At 46.1% G+C, this 17,348-nt stretch overlaps 6 protein-coding genes across 6 annotated transcripts; 3 read left to right on the top strand and 3 right to left on the bottom strand.

Moving 5' to 3' along the window:
• Window positions 1–2,014: 2,014 nt before the first annotated feature.
• V8C40DRAFT_273566 (alpha/beta-hydrolase) lies at window positions 2,015–3,688 on the top strand (the record flags this gene model as incomplete). The annotated part of the gene is made up of 3 exons (XM_083220498.1): window positions 2,015–2,416; window positions 2,456–2,483; window positions 2,547–3,688. The coding sequence occupies 3 exons, from the start codon at window positions 2,015–2,017 to the stop codon at window positions 3,686–3,688; spliced, it is 1,572 nt and encodes a 523-aa protein (XP_083076570.1).
• A 460-nt stretch (window positions 3,689–4,148) lies between these two features.
• V8C40DRAFT_165008 (S-adenosyl-L-methionine-dependent methyltransferase) lies at window positions 4,149–6,259 on the bottom strand. The gene is made up of 4 exons (XM_083211523.1): window positions 5,950–6,259; window positions 5,204–5,842; window positions 4,681–5,069; window positions 4,149–4,623 (listed from the first exon to the last, which is right to left on the bottom strand). Exons 1-4 carry the CDS (start codon window positions 6,202–6,204, stop codon window positions 4,341–4,343), a joined length of 1,566 nt encoding a protein of 521 aa, XP_083076569.1. The 5' UTR covers window positions 6,205–6,259; the 3' UTR covers window positions 4,149–4,340.
• A 66-nt stretch (window positions 6,260–6,325) lies between these two features.
• Window positions 6,326–8,411, bottom strand: V8C40DRAFT_238094 (uncharacterized protein). Its single transcript, XM_083214376.1, has 5 exons — window positions 7,462–8,411; window positions 7,320–7,407; window positions 7,162–7,258; window positions 6,853–7,103; window positions 6,326–6,767 (listed from the first exon to the last, which is right to left on the bottom strand). Exons 1-5 carry the CDS (start codon window positions 7,798–7,800, stop codon window positions 6,664–6,666), a joined length of 879 nt encoding a protein of 292 aa, XP_083076568.1. The 5' UTR covers window positions 7,801–8,411; the 3' UTR covers window positions 6,326–6,663.
• Window positions 7,965–9,041, top strand: V8C40DRAFT_238091 (uncharacterized protein). Its single transcript, XM_083214375.1, has 2 exons — window positions 7,965–8,477; window positions 8,538–9,041. Exon 2 carries the CDS (start codon window positions 8,576–8,578, stop codon window positions 8,864–8,866), a length of 291 nt encoding a protein of 96 aa, XP_083076567.1. The 5' UTR covers window positions 7,965–8,477; window positions 8,538–8,575; the 3' UTR covers window positions 8,867–9,041.
• A 27-nt stretch (window positions 9,042–9,068) lies between these two features.
• Window positions 9,069–12,486, bottom strand: V8C40DRAFT_273564 (tetratricopeptide repeat protein; the record flags this gene model as incomplete). Its single annotated transcript, XM_083220497.1, has 5 exons — window positions 9,069–9,516; window positions 9,574–10,617; window positions 10,685–11,255; window positions 11,318–11,588; window positions 12,196–12,486. The coding sequence occupies 5 exons, from the start codon at window positions 12,484–12,486 to the stop codon at window positions 9,069–9,071; spliced, it is 2,625 nt and encodes an 874-aa protein (XP_083076566.1).
• Window positions 12,487–13,418: 932 nt separating this feature from the next.
• Window positions 13,419–15,488, top strand: V8C40DRAFT_164988 (serine hydrolase domain-containing protein). Its single transcript, XM_083211522.1, has 2 exons — window positions 13,419–13,663; window positions 13,735–15,488. Coding segments are annotated over exons 1-2 (1,653 nt in total). The 5' UTR covers window positions 13,419–13,661; the 3' UTR covers window positions 15,386–15,488.
• The last annotated feature ends 1,860 nt before the right edge of the window (window positions 15,489–17,348 follow it).

The raw sequence follows: 17,348 nt of genomic DNA, 5'->3' as shown, positions 1-17,348 counted from the left end.
ATTGAACGACCTGTAATAAAACTGGCAAAAGGGTATTTGTCAAATTTACATAAATATATAATTCGGACTTTTCGAGAAACCGTAGGCGACCTAGATCTACAGGGTAGAGGTTGCAGCTCGAATTGATCTTGACTATCGTCGCCAAGGGTGTGGGGGACTCGCTTTTCTTTCTCGTAGCTGTGTTTTGACATCCCGTCATAGAGTGATTTTCTTCCACGGCTTAGACATATACGACCATACGTAGCTGAGAGCTCGGGGCCCGTTGGAGCTAGACGGCTCTGTTGTAGAGGAATGAAGAAGGCTACGCAAAAGGTGCAGGTGATATAAGCAAAGACTGTAAGGCCAGCGCAAAGAGCACATCCCTATTCAGGCACCTAGTGTAATAAGCATATCCCTATCTAGGCAGTCCTAATTTTAAAAACCATCCAAGGTGTCTGTGCTATCAAGGTCTCGTTTGTCATCCAGTTCTGCATTTGTCAATCCCTCAGCTCAATGACCCGGCGCTATAACCTGGTGTTATGACCTAGTCTGACACGCAAATCCTCTGTAGCGTAGATTCCCACAATCCTCCCCCATGCTCTCTCCCGTGCGCCCCCATGCTTGCCCCCATGCTCCCCCCAACAAAGCAAGCCTGCAAAATTATAATTACGCCGGATATCCGTTCAAGTAGATACAACACTGTTTCAGTTGCGCCGAATTTCCGCTTGGGGATGACACGATAGTCTTCTAGCGAAAGAAATGAATGCTAAAAAAAAGAGAGAGTCCAGGTTATACAATAATTCCAACTCCACTGTATATCTCTTTCTCCAACAAATGTATTATCTTGTTCACCCGAATACTCAAGATAGCATCGCTAATGGAAACGGTCACGAATAGACCACCATAATTGATTCAAAGGTGATATAGGTAGTCATATCTATGGCAACTACGACAGCGGTGTTATCATCAATTAAGACGTGTCACCAGCTCTTCCATGGTATTGGAGTTGGCACCAATACCACAACAATTACTACAACTACTCCTGCTACATGCCGTAATGATATTGAAGTTACTAAGGTTAGTGACACTAATCTATGCAAATTTTTATTTCATGCAGCATAACTTGGCAATGTGATCAAGTTTAGGCATCCGGACGCGTGGATCGTCAGACCAACCTTTTCATCCTTGCATTCGCGGCCGCCTCCATCCTTTCAGCCCTGTCTTCAAGACTGTTGCAACCACTTATTGATTGAGGTTCTCAGAATGATTAGTAGTAGTAATTGCAGTTGCATTGTTAATCATCCGATTTCCAATATTATTATCGAAAGCACTGGGTTGATGACTGCCCTGTGTAAATGACTAGGGTACCGCATTCCCCAAAGGGAACCCAAGATAAAACAGGTATTCTTCATCTCACGTCAACAAGCTATAGGTTTGGCTTTTTTCAGCGTTCGAAGTAATTCCGTGCTGTCTATTGTATCAAGACCCGAAGACACTGGCAGTATATATTTCGAGCAATGAATGTATTTGAATACATATGCTGTGGATTGTTTCAGCATAGGTAGTTTTCATTCTCTTAGTATTCATTGGCACACAGAGGCAGAGATGGTATCAAGATGATACCTTGAAACTACAAGGCTAGAAGATTACAGACATAGAGCGATCAGCTGCAGGTAAGCTCGTGATTAATTAGTTAGCAACCCTTACCAGGTTGAGATGATGCGTAATATCCGCTTCAGGAGCTGATACCAAGAATCTCTATTGCCTAGCAGGTATCCAGTCATCAACGTAATGTCCAGTGAATAGACATGCAACAAATAGGAAATATCGATTACGGAACAATGTCGTTACTACCAAAGCCCCTGCTTGTAGGCATCATATGCTACAACCGTAGGCCTGCATAGCGGTCGATGTCCTCAAGATGGACATTGAGATTCTAAGTATATATATATACAGGTTTCTCCGAGTTTTAGCTTTGAATACTGAACCAGTATGAATAATTACATCGAAGAAACTCACCACAAGTGCCTCCATCATGCGTTTTCAGCCTCAGATTATAGCTCTTGTCTTGGGGACGGTTGTCGTATCCATCCCCGTGGCGCCAAACGTTGGGTGCAGCATCAGCCAATATCTCAACGTGCCTACAACTAGTGGCCTTATTACCGGACATGTTCCATCGAACTCAGATTGTGTTGTCGAATTCTTGGGCATCCCCTATGCACAACCACCAGTCGGTCAGTTACGATTCGAAGCTCCCGTCAAGCTCAACGCCAGTTCAAAGCCTTTCATAGCTTCAACGTATGCAGCAGACTGTCCTCATCCAAGAAACACAAACCTTTCCGGCTACCCTGGTTTCACTCCACAGGGCCCAAAGTGTGTGGCCGATTTCTTGGTTGATGGTGCCACTCCTCAGAGCGAGGATTGCCTGTATTTAAACGTTTGGACCAAAGCAACTAATGTCGCAGATGCTTCCAAGCCCGTCCTCGTCTTCTTCTTTGGAGGAGGTCAGTATCTATTCGTTGACGATCCATAAGGGGTGTATGAAATCCAGTGCTAACTGAAGGTAGGATTCAACTTTGGAGGAACTGACACTGCGTTCTACAACGGCAAATACTTTGCGGGCGCGCAGGATGTAATTATTGTTACGGTTAACTACCGGATTGACGTCTTCGGCTTCCCTGGAGCCCCAGGCCAGCCTGCTAACCTTGGCCTTCGCGATCAGCGCGTTGGTGTTGAATGGGTTCGCGATAATATTGCCGCGTTTGGTGGTAATCCTGAGAAGATCACCATCTTTGGACAGTCCGTTGGGGGTGAGGCAGTTGACTTTTGGGCCTACGCTTATGAGAAAGATCCCATTGTCAGCGGCATCATCGCCCACTCTGGCAACGCTTTCAGTTTCCCTTTTAACACTGCCGCTACCGTTGAGAATAATTGGAATACCATTGTCGCAGGAGTGAACTGTACGAGTGAAGAAGATCAACTGGCTTGCGTCCGACAAGTCGATTGGCAAAACATCTTGGCGATTTCGGAAACAATCAGACCTCTTCCAAGCGACAACTTCTTGAGATCCATCTCCCACTTTGCTCCCTCCCCCGATGATGAGGTTGTCTTCTCTGACTACATCAAACGAACCACTGCCGGTCACTTCGCCAAGGTTCCTATCATGCTTGGAAATACGAACAACGAAGACAGTTTCTATCGTCTCGTTCCATTTGCCCAAACAGGTCTTCTACCGACCTCTCAAGATGTTACCCAGTTTCTTCTCGAATCTTTCACGTGCCCAGTAACCTTTCAAGCTGCCGCTCGTCGCAGCCATGGGGTTCCAGCATGGACATTTCGATATATGGCCGATTGGGATAACACTCGTCTATACAGCACGAACGACAGCACGAGTGGTGCTTACCACATGGTCGATTTACACATGATTTTTGGGGCTTCGGAGGATGTTACCGGACTTCTAACGACAGCGGACCAAAGAAACTTGACAAAGATTATGCAAAACGCCTGGGCCTCCTTCGCTAACGATCCTGTCGACGGCCTTGCCGAACTGGGGTGGCCACAGTTTGATCAGAATAAAAATTCCTACATCTTGCTTGGCAAAGACAATATTCCTTCAGCCGAGTTCCTAGCCCCCTCGGAATGGAACTCCCCGTGTTCCACTGTTACCTTTGGTCTTTTCGGAACGTCTACACCAACGCCTTCCCCTTAATCGTTTATTTGGAGACATCTTGAATGACATACCCCCTGGTTGTTTCCATCGAATAGGGCCCTTTTTCTACGGAATGCTTTGTGATTGAATCTGCACTCAGTTTAGTAGCTGTAGTAACAGCTCTGGCTCATAATGTAATAGAGAACTTAGATAATGCAAAGTAAGGTACAATACTAGCGTTTACCTACCGGCATTTAACTCTGAACTGGAGCTCCAGATACTTGTGCAAGGACCCTCGTCGTCAGGTTGGTTACTTTACGAGAATCTTCTTCAAAATGTTTCATCTCCCCGATCCAGCAAATACGACCATAGAATTCGAGTTTCCACCTAGTTCTTTATAAAGTTTTAATGCCTTGTACCGAACTAGGATGTTGATGAGTGCAGTAGGTCGGAAATACCCTTGCTACCGCCTATTTTGGCTCTTTTCTGCAATATCTTGGTCTGTATCCAAGTCGGAATGCTTCATTTGGATGTCTAACATAGATCTCAAGTAATACAAACATAAATATCACATATGTTTGTCTACTAATTCTTTTTAGGTCATGCCACCTCCAGTTCAACTTCCCGTATTCAAATATTCCCTAACATCCCATCCCACGGAGGCTATTCACATACAATCTTGGCTGGTAAATTCCCAACATAGAATCTAAAGCTAGCAAGCATCTGACGAAGACGAAGACGCAAGCTTCAACTCGACAACCCCGAAGGCACGCTTTCTGTTACAAAGCTCATTGTTTGTACAAGGCTTAAGGTCTGTACAAGCCTCGCTGTCTGTATAAGGCTTATTGTCTGTACGAAACTCATTGTGGGGACAAAGCCTAAAGCCCAGACTCGTATCGGGGTTCTCCTTATTAAATTTTGTAATTAGCTGACCCCAGTCATCCTCCGTTCTCTCTTTGCCTGCCAAGATAGACATAGCAGCGATATCCATTGTCCTGGTGGCAAATGTTAACGTAACAATCATCGTTGCTAAAATGTGAGCATTGACGAACCTTTTTAGTCTCTCAACGACTAGTGGGAACACATTTTGTGTGGGAATGATGTAGTCCATAATGAAAATGTGCGCATCTTTCCCCATGTTCAACACAATGTTTTTTAGAATTGTGATCACGCGGCTGTCAGACCAGTCATGCATAACAAAGCGGAACATGTATATGTCAGCGCTGTCTGACTGATTTATGTCTTCAATAAAATTGTACTTTTCAAAGCTGATGGAGTCAATTATGGCTTTGTCGTGTTCCGCTGTTTCTGAAAGCTGGTCCAGTCCATTATCGATCATTTTTTGAAGGTCTTTCACCACGAATGTCGGAAGGTCTTTTTTGTCTGCGTGTGGGATGGTCTTGGCAATGTTGACGCATACATGGCCCCAGCCACCTCCCATCTAAATTATGAAAGAAACACAATGCTGTTAGCAGGTATTTCGTAGGAAACACGAAGAGGGTAAAGGACCAGTTTCGACCCCCCGTGGTATCTGCATGGGGCAAGTAGCATGAATTGAGTATGGATTCAACTTACATCAACAATTTTGAAGTTTTGCGGCTCAGCACCCTGGCTGGTTATTTTGCTGATTATATTCTTGGCTAGTGTATCTTGGTCGTGATCTCTTGTAGCCATATTGCGACTCGACATAACAAACGTCAGGTGGTCTAGCATAGTCTCGCAAAGTTTCACATTGTCAATGTCTACCATGTATTTAAGGTAGTCATCCGTTGTGCCAAAAGCAAGGTTGAAGGCTGTCCGGTTAGGCTCAACAATATCTCCATATTGAAGCAATGCGTCGCCGATTCGGAAGGCTGTGTTGAGGAATCTCAGATCCAAACAAATCGTTAGAGTACTTCGCACACTATATGAAGATGAAGAATTCGTTGTTGGCCAAAATGGCGGAACTGGATTGTCGAGAAAAGCTTTTGAAGGTGCAGTATGTGAAACGTTTTTTGTGCCTTCATCGATAGCGAGTATGTGAAACGTAGACGCATGTCGGATTACCCTTGTGACAAAATCTTCAGACATGGTGAATTTTCTACCGAGGTCTTTACTGATTTGCTCAGAGAGTGCTCTAGTGATCTCGGAGACCGTCCTGGTTTCGTCCCGAGGGATGATTTGTGGTATTGAGAAGTCATTAAGTATTTTCAGCGTTGAAAGTTGGTAGGGATACTAAGCCATTGGTTAGCGCTATTCGAGTTTCTTCTTCATCCATTTCTATTCTTTCTCTCATTGTCTCTCCCATTTCAGTCAGAGGGAAAATAAAGCTGTAGACTGACTGTGAGAGCTGGCCAGACTACCGTACCCGCCGGTCCCAGAACAAGGTCGCGGAGGTCTGCGGTTTTGTTAAGCAGATCTGTGCGGGCATTTTTCTCAACTTCTGTTCCAGTTACATTTAGACAATCTATGAAAGCTTGCCACGTATTATAGTTTGAAAACGATGGTTGAAAGTTCTGCTTCTTGGCGATTGCATCAAGAATTTTACATTGGGCGAGTATCTCGTTGCCTAACTCCTCAAAAGTGCTCCAGGACATTTTCGCTGAGAGAATGGCAATAGAACAAAAATAGAAAGATAATATATTGAAAAAGAAGAATGAAAGCATTCCCTTCAGATGCCCTGTAGCCGGCAGCGGACCACTAATAAGGTGAAATATGTTCTGAAGTCACTCGTGCCCAAGGCATTAATGCGTCTGGTGCTGTTGCACACCTTTAGCCCAAACCACCTAAGCCTTGCCTCACAATGGGACCTGATACTAACTTCTTTACTTCTACTACAAACTACTAGATGGTGGGGAAAATGACGGAATACCTTGTTGATTCATAGCCAGGTATATGTGCATATATCTGAGAGGTATTGATACTGATGTAACAGAGCAAAGACATGAGACACTTAAGATGTGTACCACACCTAACAGTGTGTGTGTTAGTCCCATTTTGTCTGTTGTTTCTCATGCCTAGCTCTTCAGTGACCCACTGTTTTGCGTATGCGCCGTCTAATCCGTGGAAAATACAAAGAGCCTCACTTCGACACTCTCCCGAGGTCGTTTGCCTGTCTCGGAAGTAGCTGGAAGCCGGAATGCCGTATGCGGGCAGCCCACTGCCTGCAACGTCAGCTTTTTTTCTAGGTTTATTTCCCTTTACTTCTGAAGGCGTTTCTAATGGGCCAAAGAGAAAGCACGTACGCGTTGCGCTTGCATCTTTTCGATTCTCAAACGAGGCAGAGTCAAATATCTTGAAGATGCAAGCATCTCGATTTGTCATCTCACTGAGATAGTAGAAGCGGTACTTTTCATTCCATCGCGCCAAGTAACTTAGCTTGACAAGCTCATCGGTGACAAACTCGAGCTCCACGAGATCGCCTGTAGTTACGGTGCGGGCGTCGCATATTGCAAGCGGCCAGTCTTCAACTACGTCGCTTATAGGCCTCCAGACACTACAGCCAATTTGTTAGCATGGCAGCTTATATCCATTGCCATATAAACCGCTCGTACTTGAAGATCCGGATTCTGTATTTTTTTAGGAGCTCGTCCACTTCTTGCTGGGGCAGATGCAGACGCAGTCGGTCCAGGGCACCAGCGGGGCTTTGATCTTATTGCGAATCAGCTTAACAGGACTTTTCCGCTGCAGAAGATGAGGCTCAAAAAGGTACCTATATGCACGATGTCGGCTGGCTTTATTTTGATCATTCTACCGTCAGATACCTGGCGCATCACCTCTTGAGAGTCTGCCTTTCGAAGCTATTACATTCATCAAACACTGAAAAGTACTTGTTCTTGATGTTTCCAACCTACCCTCCAATCAAACACCTCACATCTCTTGAGAGATTCGCCGATATCAAGCTCCTTCTGGAGCAGGTCCTTTACTTGAGGAAGATAGCGACTCTCAATATCCGCCTCATCAGTCCAATCGATGTCGGAGGGAGACCAAGGCAAGAACGTGAAGCCTTGCTCATGTAGCATGAATGTCTCTGTACATCCACGCACGTCTTTGATCAGCTGCTCAGGTCCCGTAACATAGTCAAAGTTTGCATAATGGATCGTCTTTAGAAGTCCCGGGAGAGTGATGTAAGGCCTCTGCGTCTTGGTCCACTGAGAATCATGGAAATAGTTTAGTTTCACCAGTTGATCCATTGCTGACGAAGCGATTTTTGTTGTGAATTTGCTGAATTGAGTTTGATGGAATCTAAATATGCACCCTTAACCATCAGGTGTCTTTTGTAAATGGATTTATTGCAGCCTATCCGGCCCGACCAAGTCACAGAAAGGTTCTTGGCAAGGCTAGCCCTCCACACCGGGTTCAACATCTGAAAGGGTATGCACAAATTAACTGTCCTCAGTCGAAACGAACGTACAACGAAGAATCACGTCAAATAAAATGGACTTTACCCCGCCGCTTGATTCAGGCATCACCGAAAGCCGTGTCGACGGCTAGTCAACGTGCATTAGGCGACATGATAAGAGCTCCTTTGCGCACCTTGAGGCTGCTGTTTTGGCCTTGACCATTAACCGAGCCATGCAAGCCCTATGATATTGGGCAACAATGGATATCGATTGAACCAATTGGCCGTCATAAAATGCACCATTGATGCCTGAATGCCCAAAATTCGAGAGGTGGGAGAGATCATGGGAACCGCAGCCTGCAGAGCTGAGAAATCACAACTGAGGGGTTATTCCCGCTCTGCTTCCCACGCCTGAGTTACGTGGGGTGATTCCAAGCATCGTTGGCAAAATAATGTATTATCATCATCTTTCCTATTCTCCTTTCTCCCTCCTCCCCTGCTGTTAGGAAAATCCATCAAAAGATTACAGTACGTTTGTAAAGTATTCTAGATTATTACCGCTTTCAGACGTAACTAACATATAAACAGGAGCGCTTAGTACGAAGCGCCAAAAACAAGTAGCAACAATGGACAGCAACACAGAGAAGTCAGATGATAAGAAGTCAGATGATAAGAAGTCAGATGATAGGAGTTCTTGGGTCGGAGCTGTCGAAGAGTCACGTCAGTCGGATAAAAGAGAGCAGCCGTGGAAGGAGGATATGGAACATGACACCCGTCCCAGAAGATACCTCACAGTGGATGAAGTGATTGTGGCCTCCCAGTCCGGATCTACCGCTGTTGAAATTGCCGCTGTTCAATCTCGTGCTTCTGAACCTTCCACTCCTCGTCGACCAAACCCACCGATACCGACTACTTAGTTAGATTGTCTGTATAATTTGGCGTATAACAGAGCACATGAGGCAGCATGAAGGCTATCATTCTGGAATACTGCACAGGGTATCTAATATTAAATGTTCTATTCAGTATAAGCGCACGAATCAATCGTTTGCGGCCCAGCCAAAAACTTAAATAAACTGAAGTGAACGGAACAAGAGCATGATGATTGCAATGCGTAGGTCTTCATACAGCGTAAGCTTGGATGTCAGGGACAAGGTGGGACAATGAACCGGGAATCTTCAAAAGCTCAGCTAGATCTTTCGGAGGCAAAATATCGTCATTGGACCCAAGACGAGACTGAAGATGGCGACACACGTCATTGAGCTGCCTGGTCAGCGTGTTTGCTGGCAGCGACTTCGTCATGACAAGACGGCCGGCTTCGGCGGGAACAATATGATCGTATATCGCGTCCTCATCTGGCAAGGGGACGTCAAGCGGCCAGTATCCTGCATACTTCTCCCAGCGTGCAACCCGTACTTGGGTAGCCTCTTTCAGAAGATTTCGAGCTTCTTCATCTTTCGTGTCGTCCTTCTTTTTTCGCAGTAGTAGTCTGGCAAGCTGATATTTGGCTCTCGCGCAAGCCTCGTCCGTCCACTGATCGGGTCTCTCCAAGGCTTTTCTCAGGTACGCTCTGCATCAATTAGCGGTCGTTCTATTTCTCCTCATTTGTGCGTAGGAAGTATCATACTCAGCAGCCTCATTGTTGTGCCTCTTCGACTCAAGCATAGCCAGCAAGTAATAGGTATCGAGGGTGCTCCGTCCCGTAGGACCAAAAGTGTCGGTTCGCATGCTGAGCACCATTTGCAAGGTGGTATAGGCTGAATCAAGATTCCCGCAAAGTATTGCGATATTTGCATGGAAAAAATAATATCTAATCATAATGACCTTATAATGGGGATCCGCCATGAAATTGTCAGGATCCGGCTCCCATCTTTGAGCTTCGTCAAGACGCCCTAGAGCCGCAAGGGCAATATGTTTATTGCGATACGGTTCGTAGCATGCAATCGCAGAATCTGGACCTGATCCGAGCAATTTTTTCTTGATGGTAATGGCAAGGTCGGAATATATGATGACGTCTTCGTAGCACTCATAATCGAGTAGTATGGGCGTCATATTGCCCCAGGCATTGGCGTAGTTCCAGAGGTCGTTTGAACTTATATCGACAGGGTTGGATTTATTCAGGTGATCTTGACGTAAAGCAACAGTCATAACGTAATGGTGTAGAGTTCTGAGTCGCTCAGAGATTCCGCAGGTATCTCTTACGGCCGCGGCGATTGTATGTATATCAGCTCTCACAGCTTCGTGACGGCCAACGAAGCGTTCACAGACTTTGACACTCGCATTAGAAGTGTCTAGTGCATCACCAAAGATATTGCGCTCATAGAAGTAGTTGGAGACATCCGATAAAAGCAAGGCGTAATCGATTGAGCATTCTGGCGGCGCTGGTGAGGCTGCATGCGCACTCATAATGCTCATGACATGCGGAGAGTATTTTTCGCACATTTCCCAAATGTCATTTTGGGGAAACTGAACAGGAGACTGACGAGGAAACATTCGGCGCGTAAGGCTCACGGCCATATTGAATATTGATGCAATCTTCCCCTCTTCTTCATCCATTTTTCGTAGCAGGCTCAGCTGCAGTGATCTATGCATGAGATACAGCTGATCTCTGTCGAGACCTTGACAGTCAATCAAATGTCTGGCCCTTAATTGTCGTATCATTTCATGAAAGCTGCAAAAGTCTCAGCGATTTATTCCGCACATTGGTAAAATGGAGGGCGGATATGATCCAATCTTACCTCGCCTCGTCATCAAACTCCAGGAACCCTAATAAACGATCACCGTGATCTGCATCTACCAGCAGCATTTCTCTGGGGACACCCTCAGAACTTAGCATAGACAGTATTTGAGCCAGCATCAGAGAAGGAGCATCAAGCTCTTGTAGAGCGATATCGTGAACGACTTCCATATTTCTTTCATATTGGAGGGGAGTGATCTCCTGATTCAAGATGCGTGCAATTCTTTGTCGATTCTCAAAGAGGTGCAAAAAGGCCTCGAGACTGATATGCGACTGTGCAATGTACCCGGCCACATGCACAATCGACAGCGGATGGCCACCAAGAGCTTCTGAGATTAGGCGCGCATTGTCCATGTCCGTTTGAGATTCATCATCGCCCGCAATCTCGTCGAGAAGGAACCTGGCGCCTTCGGAAGGCTCCAAAGTAGATAGACGGATTTCTGAGCTGACCATGGTGCGTAACCTGGCGAGCTGAGAGGTTACCAATACCGAGCCACTGGCACAAAAGGGCCAATAACCTTGCAAATCCTCCCATCGATTGGCGTTATCGAAGACAAGAAGCCATCGCTTATCTGTGAAAACTGTTGGCATACGCGAACGATTAAATGGCCATATTTCTTTTCCCTGTTCTAACCTGTAGTCTCCAGCCAGGTCCTCGCAGCCTCGATTGACGCTCGGCTCGTCGCACCCTGGGCATCAGATATTTTCAGGCGCTTCGCAAGTTCGGCCATTCCGTTGGTGAGCTCAGTCTTGGATTCGGCACATATCCATACTATGTAGTCAAAGTGCCTTCGGTACCGGTGGGTGTATTCGATGGCAAGCTGAGTTTTCCCCATGCCACCACCACCATGGACGACACACGACTTTTGACTAATAGTCTCATCATCTGTCACTTCGCAGAGGTACTGATGAAGTAACGATAATGTGTTTCCCCGGGCTTGAAAGCGCGGATTTCGTTGAAATGGCACAATGTACAACCTCTCGGGCTCCCTGGCAGCGCTACTCGTAATTGGGATCATTGCTTCCACGGTCCGAATTCTACCTCCATATATCAGCTCAGTGTCAACAAGGACTTGCCTTTCCCTATCAAATTGACCCTGGTGCCGAAGTATGTTCGACTTATAGGCCTGGAAGTTACGTTCAAGTGAGAACCAGAATATTCTGAGCAAAGAATCTTGCCCATCCAGTTAGTCATATAAAACAATTGAAATGCGTGACAAGGCCTTCGGGAGCTTACATATAGGCCATCTCTTGAAGAAAATGACAGCCTCTATGCAGAAGCCGACAAAATCCGATATCAGAATCCGGAGGCAATTATCGAGCGCCTTCTTTCCTGGGAATAGGGTGCTGTAAGTGGCAAGCTGAGGCATCAACAGCGAGATTTCCTCAATCATATTCGTCACACTCTCCAGCAGCTTTGCATACTTGCTCGCCGCCTGCTTATCCGCATTAGTCAGGTCGAATCACGAGGGAGTGTGTGTGGCACCAGCGGCACGTCGTATTGGCACTGACATCGAGGACAGCCTGAATGGATCCCCAAACAAGCCCTGCGATTTGTCCGCCTCCTTGCACCATTGTCGTTATCGACCGGACGAAAACCTCAAACTCTTCAAGTATTGGCCCGAGTTTTGTGAGATATCGAGTCAGCGCCTGGTCCCTGTATCGTCCATTCTCCGACTTGAGCCAGTCCTGAAACGACGAGTAGCCCAATTCTTCAACGGCGAGCTGATACCTGCGCCCCAAAAGCCGCCTCCTCTGGGACTGCAGTTCAGTTTCCCAATGCTGCTCAAGTGCGGTGCTCATTGCTGCTGAAGACTGGCGATGGAAGCCGAGTGTGGTGCCACTGAAGGGAGACAGCTGAGTGAAACTGAAACATGTTCAATCATATCGTGTGTTGGGTGGACGGACACCGCGTCTGCTGCGTTTATATTGCCTCCTACATTAATCAGGTTGCGCGAAGGCCAAGGACGGGCTGCATCGCGACGTGGAGCCTTGAATGATTGATTGGTGTTGAAGCAGCCACGAAGCACGTCTTCTGGATTCGAGCTGGACAGGCCGAAGAGATGAGGAGCGCATATGACGGAGCACAAGCACAGCATGAATATACCATACAGCTCTACAATAGGACGTTGTCGAATGACTTCCGCTGTCCCGCATTGGCCTAGTCTTTGGGAGCATTTGAACTTTCTGATCTACATTTGCCCAAGTGGGTAGCACAACGATATTGGTGCTGCGCTAGCATGGCTGACAGTTATCAGGTAAACAACAGCCTAACCTTAAATCCTTTCAGGATATATTCAATGTCAATTGGAGATAAAACGAGTAATCATTAGACGGCCCAGCATGCATCCCGTAATAGTCGATCTTTGCTCTAATGGTTGTTATACAACTTCTGTTGGTGGACAAGAGACCTCGATTCCAGCGGCGACGGAATGAGACCCGACAAAATCAAGTGATCAATTGCGCTAATCTATACCTAGGTAGCTTAGTGTGGGGGTTTATTAGTGCTCCAAGCATGTAAAAAGGTGTTGTGCTACATACTCCGTACATCAACATCACTTATACAACCTGAGACAAATCCTACACTCAAAACACTTGAATTCTACTCTGATACATCATCTTTTCTCACCTTGTGATGGCTTTGCTGATTACATCATGGCCGGGTTGCAATAATCACCTTAAACTCAACGCGAATTGATCGGATGCCATATCTTGTGAGAATTCTTGCGAACAGGCCATCGCGCATCCTTGTTACAGACGCATATCCTGGGTTACTTATCCCTATTACTGGTACACAACCTGGAAGAAATTATCCTCCCTTGCTGCTGATACTACTGGGTTTATCATCCGCCCAGCCACCTTTACTTGATGCGGTCAATGTCTATCCCCTCCATCGCCCCCTCACTCGAACTTTGGACCAAACAAGTATGCGCAGCAATTGAAGTGAAAACAGCTTGAAGCTGGCAAGTCGCGCCACAATGTACGTCTCAGAGCTCCCTCCATTGAGAAATTGCTCAATTTCTGAGATGTCTTCGTTCTTACCATGAATAGGCTCCTCAAATCTGCCCTCGAGGCGTTAGGCCCGCTCCTGACGCAAATTTCTAACATCACTGGCACCCCCGGAATCTCACTCGGCGTTCTACACCATGGCGAAATCCTCCATACGGCCAGTTACGGACTTCAAGATGTTGAGAACCGCGTTGCGCCCAATGCTGACACAAGTTTCCTCCTGTGCTCCATCACAAAAGCCATTACGGCTTCCATGATCGGCATGATGGTTGACGAGGGCAAGCTGAATTTTACAACTCAGCTGAGACAAATCTTCCCGGAGTACCACCGGGATGACGCCCAGGCCAACATCACCATCGAAGATCTTCTCAGTCATAGGACGGGGCTTGCGCCTTATGATAGCCTTTGGCTTGGCTCAGACAATAGGATCTTTTTGAATCGTTCCGATGCCATCCCAACTTTGAGCTATGTCCCATCTGCAAGTCCACTGCGCACACGGTTTGTATACGACAATATCGGCTACGAGGTTCTTGGCCAAGTCCTCGAGAAGCTGACCGGTTTATCCTACCTGGAGCTACTTCACGAGCGCATCATTGAACCGCTGCACTTGAATAGAACTTTTTTCGCCCAAGAGCCATTCGATAATAACACAGCCAAATCCTACGCAGCTCTAGGGGATGGCTCATTTTTTGGCATTCCGCCTTGGGGCCATGGCAAGGACTTGCTTATTGGTGCGGCTGGCGCAATTCGCAGTTCCGTTAGCGATCTCTTGGTGCTATACAAGGCTTTGATTGAGGCAGCCAACTCACAAGTGACTCAGACATCAGCGCCAGGTTCTGAGAATCCTTTCAAACAAATGCCGATGCTTTTACAGGGTAAAATTGGCGTCCCTAACCAATCTTTGCGGGAATACAGCTATGCGTCAGGATGGATTCGAGCAGAGCTCCCGGCAATTCTCGATTTATTTGCAGACTATGAGCCTCCCGTTCTGAATAACGGCTCAGAATCGCGCCTTATGATTTATCATCAGGGCTACATCCCCGGCAATGCCGGCTTTGTGGCGCTATTCCCCGAAACTACAACCGCTGTTGTTTTGCTGGGCAATTCCGCCGGGCTTACTGACGCGATGAAGCTGCTGGGCCAGATCATTGTAGAAACTGTGCTAGGCAATGAGGTCGATGCACCGACATACATTGAAGCGGCCAAAACGGCTTCCGAAGACAATGTCATGTTGCCCAATTATGTGCACCAAGATCTACTTGATGGAAAGATGCGTGATCCACCCAAACGAAGCACTTCAGCATATACAGGCCGATACTACAATGCCATTGAGAACTTTTTTATCGATATCAATGAGGTAGACGGCAAGCTTCAAGTTGCATACATGGGATCAGATCGTGATACATTTGACTTGGAGCCTTATCAGGCTGACAGTTTTTTCTGGTGGATTGACTACGATGAGACTGTGAAGCGGGCCAGGCTATCAGGATTTCCCAAGGAATACTTCATCTTGAGCTTTGGCTGCCCATCTAAGCCTACGAGGTGGAGTTTCGGCGCCAATGTTAGGATGGGCTGTCTGACCTGGAAACATGAATTCCAACTTTCTGGGGACGGAGAGGTCTTCCAAAGGAAGGGAAGCAAAGTGCCCAGCGATATGCAGCGTGTCTTGAAAACGTCGATGGAGCTGAAATAACGAAGATTATAATGATTAACTGCCATGTATTTATTATAAATAGCTCTCGTCTTTGTCAAGCTGCCTAATTGTTAGTTACTGTAACCATGGGGCGAAATATTGCAATAATCACCTTCGAGGTAAAAGCTTTCGCCAGTACCAAGTATATTTCCCCATTCTACCTCGTATCCCCCCATCTCCCCCACTCCCCGTCACTATTCCTGTTTTCTTCAATCCCTTCTCCAGTGCATTCAATAGTCGCAACGTATTGATGCCCAACTACATGCATGAAGCAAGGTCATCGGCACTCAAGAGGGGCCAATCTTGATTGTTTAATAATTCTAAACATTTAGTTAGATAGCCATAGTAGCGACCACATGTATCCTACTCGCCATGATATTTCCAATAACCTGTATAGTCACTTCTGTACATCGCATCAGCATAACCTGCATGTATGAAGTATGTTGTTAATTACACAATATGTGTTACTTTAATTCTTCCGAAACTATGCTTCTCACACATTTTCTGACATGATCCAGCATTTTAGAATAGATAGGTACCCAATACTCTTGTTGACATGGAACCCATCAGGCTCTATCACAGCCCCACCATCAAATTCGCTGAGATTACCCTAAAGGCAAAGTGGTTGATAAAATTAGTGAGAGTGAAAAAGATGTGCGGAAATTAGAAACTGACTGGCTATAATAGTTGATAGTATCGGCAAGCATGAACGTATCCAAACGTACATGCGTACATAATAGCCTATATAACACAAATTCACCATTACTTTAATTCTTTCTTCGTGTACTACTTAGTCTGTGCCAGTTCAGAGTATTGCCTTTTGTCTCGGCAAATGATAGTCCTGCTTATTTTATCTATCACTGGCTGTTTGTGCAATTTCTGCAATTTGTACCAAGTCTTGAGGCAAAAAAGAATTACCCGAGACCTTGAGAGAGAAGCCAATGTCATACAGCTTCCCAAGCAACAAGCTTCTATCGCACTGTCGAGAGAAGAAAGACACAAAAAAAGAAGATAATACTCACAAAGCACAGAAGCACCTGTCTATTTTATATCACTTATACCATTAATCTGCTTTACGATAGTATCGCCTACTTGTATCAATTCGCCGCATTGGTAATACCATCACCATATACGACTATAGGCAGTGGATCATTCGCGGTTCCATCAGAGATGTTGTCTGAAGTTTAATCGCCTCCAGAAATAGCTGTCAGCGCCACCATTTTCGGCGGCTGCCACCCTTGTTTGCGAACGCTGATGATCCGACACCTGAATCTCGCATAACGCTACTGCGGCTTAATGATCTTTAATTATATAAGAAGTGCACTCGTCATCCAAAATTAGATTACGCTGTGGCGAATCGTGCAACTAATGGTTGGTAAAGTTCGTATTCCCAAGGGACAACCTGTGAGGCTCGGGAGGCTGTTTGGGTAGGTCAGGCTAGATAATCGGGCTACGTTTTTTTGTCACGCAACAATTAGAGGCCCTCAAGTAGATTCAATCTGATTTCTGTATTATCAAACTGTCTCCGTAACTATTCTAAAGAGTGTCGAGAAGCGAAGGTTATATGTTGAAAGTGTATATGTTCTGGTCAACTGAAATCGTCTGTCCACGATCGACCTTTTAATCATTGTGTGGCCCATCCGTCACTTAATGCAAAGTCCGGCATTTTGCATTACGACCTCGACGTTGAATCTCATCCTAATCCAATCTGTTCCATATAGTGACCCCTTTCTTCATGATTAGGTATAATAGCATGCAAAAGACTGGGCATTTTGCACCGAAACACAGTTTTGGCCTCCATTACTGGATTGTGTCAATGCTCCTCCCTGGCAGTTGCTTTGGCTGTAAAAGATGCATGTGCAACTGTTTTCGAAGCAATTGGCAACGTTTGCCCATTGGGCGAAATGATAGTTGTAACAGTTATCGGGGCCTCCATGTAGTTTGGTTGCCCAGTTCACATTGA

The sequence above is a fragment of the Trichoderma camerunense genome (genome assembly GCF_050948025.1).
Source record: "Trichoderma camerunense strain CBS 138272 chromosome Unknown V8C40scaffold_4, whole genome shotgun sequence".
Classification (NCBI taxonomy): domain Eukaryota; kingdom Fungi; phylum Ascomycota; class Sordariomycetes; order Hypocreales; family Hypocreaceae; genus Trichoderma; species Trichoderma camerunense.
Note: the sequence above shows the minus strand (reverse complement) of the source record. Positions and strands in the feature narration are given on the sequence as shown.

What these genes read in the sequence shown, in the direction of transcription:
- V8C40DRAFT_165008 (XM_083211523.1), bottom strand. Translation starts at nt 6,204, where the DNA reads ATGTCCTGGAGCACTTTTGAGGAGTTAGGCAACGAGATACTCGCCCAA. An exon ending in AAAACTTCAAAATTGTTGAT is followed by an intron (nt 5,070 to 5,203) that starts GTAAGTTGAATC and finishes TTCATAATTTAG; the next exon opens with ATGGGAGGTGGCTGGGGCCA. An exon ending in GTCGTTGAGAGACTAAAAAG is followed by an intron (nt 4,624 to 4,680) that starts GTTCGTCAATGC and finishes ATTTGCCACCAG; the next exon opens with GACAATGGATATCGCTGCTA.
- V8C40DRAFT_238094 (XM_083214376.1), bottom strand. Translation starts at nt 7,800, where the DNA reads ATGGATCAACTGGTGAAACTAAACTATTTCCATGATTCTCAGTGGACC. An exon ending in AGCCGACATCGTGCATATAG is followed by an intron (nt 7,259 to 7,319) that starts GTACCTTTTTGA and finishes ATTCGCAATAAG; the next exon opens with ATCAAAGCCCCGCTGGTGCC. An exon ending in TACAGAATCCGGATCTTCAA is followed by an intron (nt 7,104 to 7,161) that starts GTACGAGCGGTT and finishes AATTGGCTGTAG; the next exon opens with TGTCTGGAGGCCTATAAGCG.
- V8C40DRAFT_238091 (XM_083214375.1), top strand. Translation starts at nt 8,576, where the DNA reads ATGGACAGCAACACAGAGAAGTCAGATGATAAGAAGTCAGATGATAAG.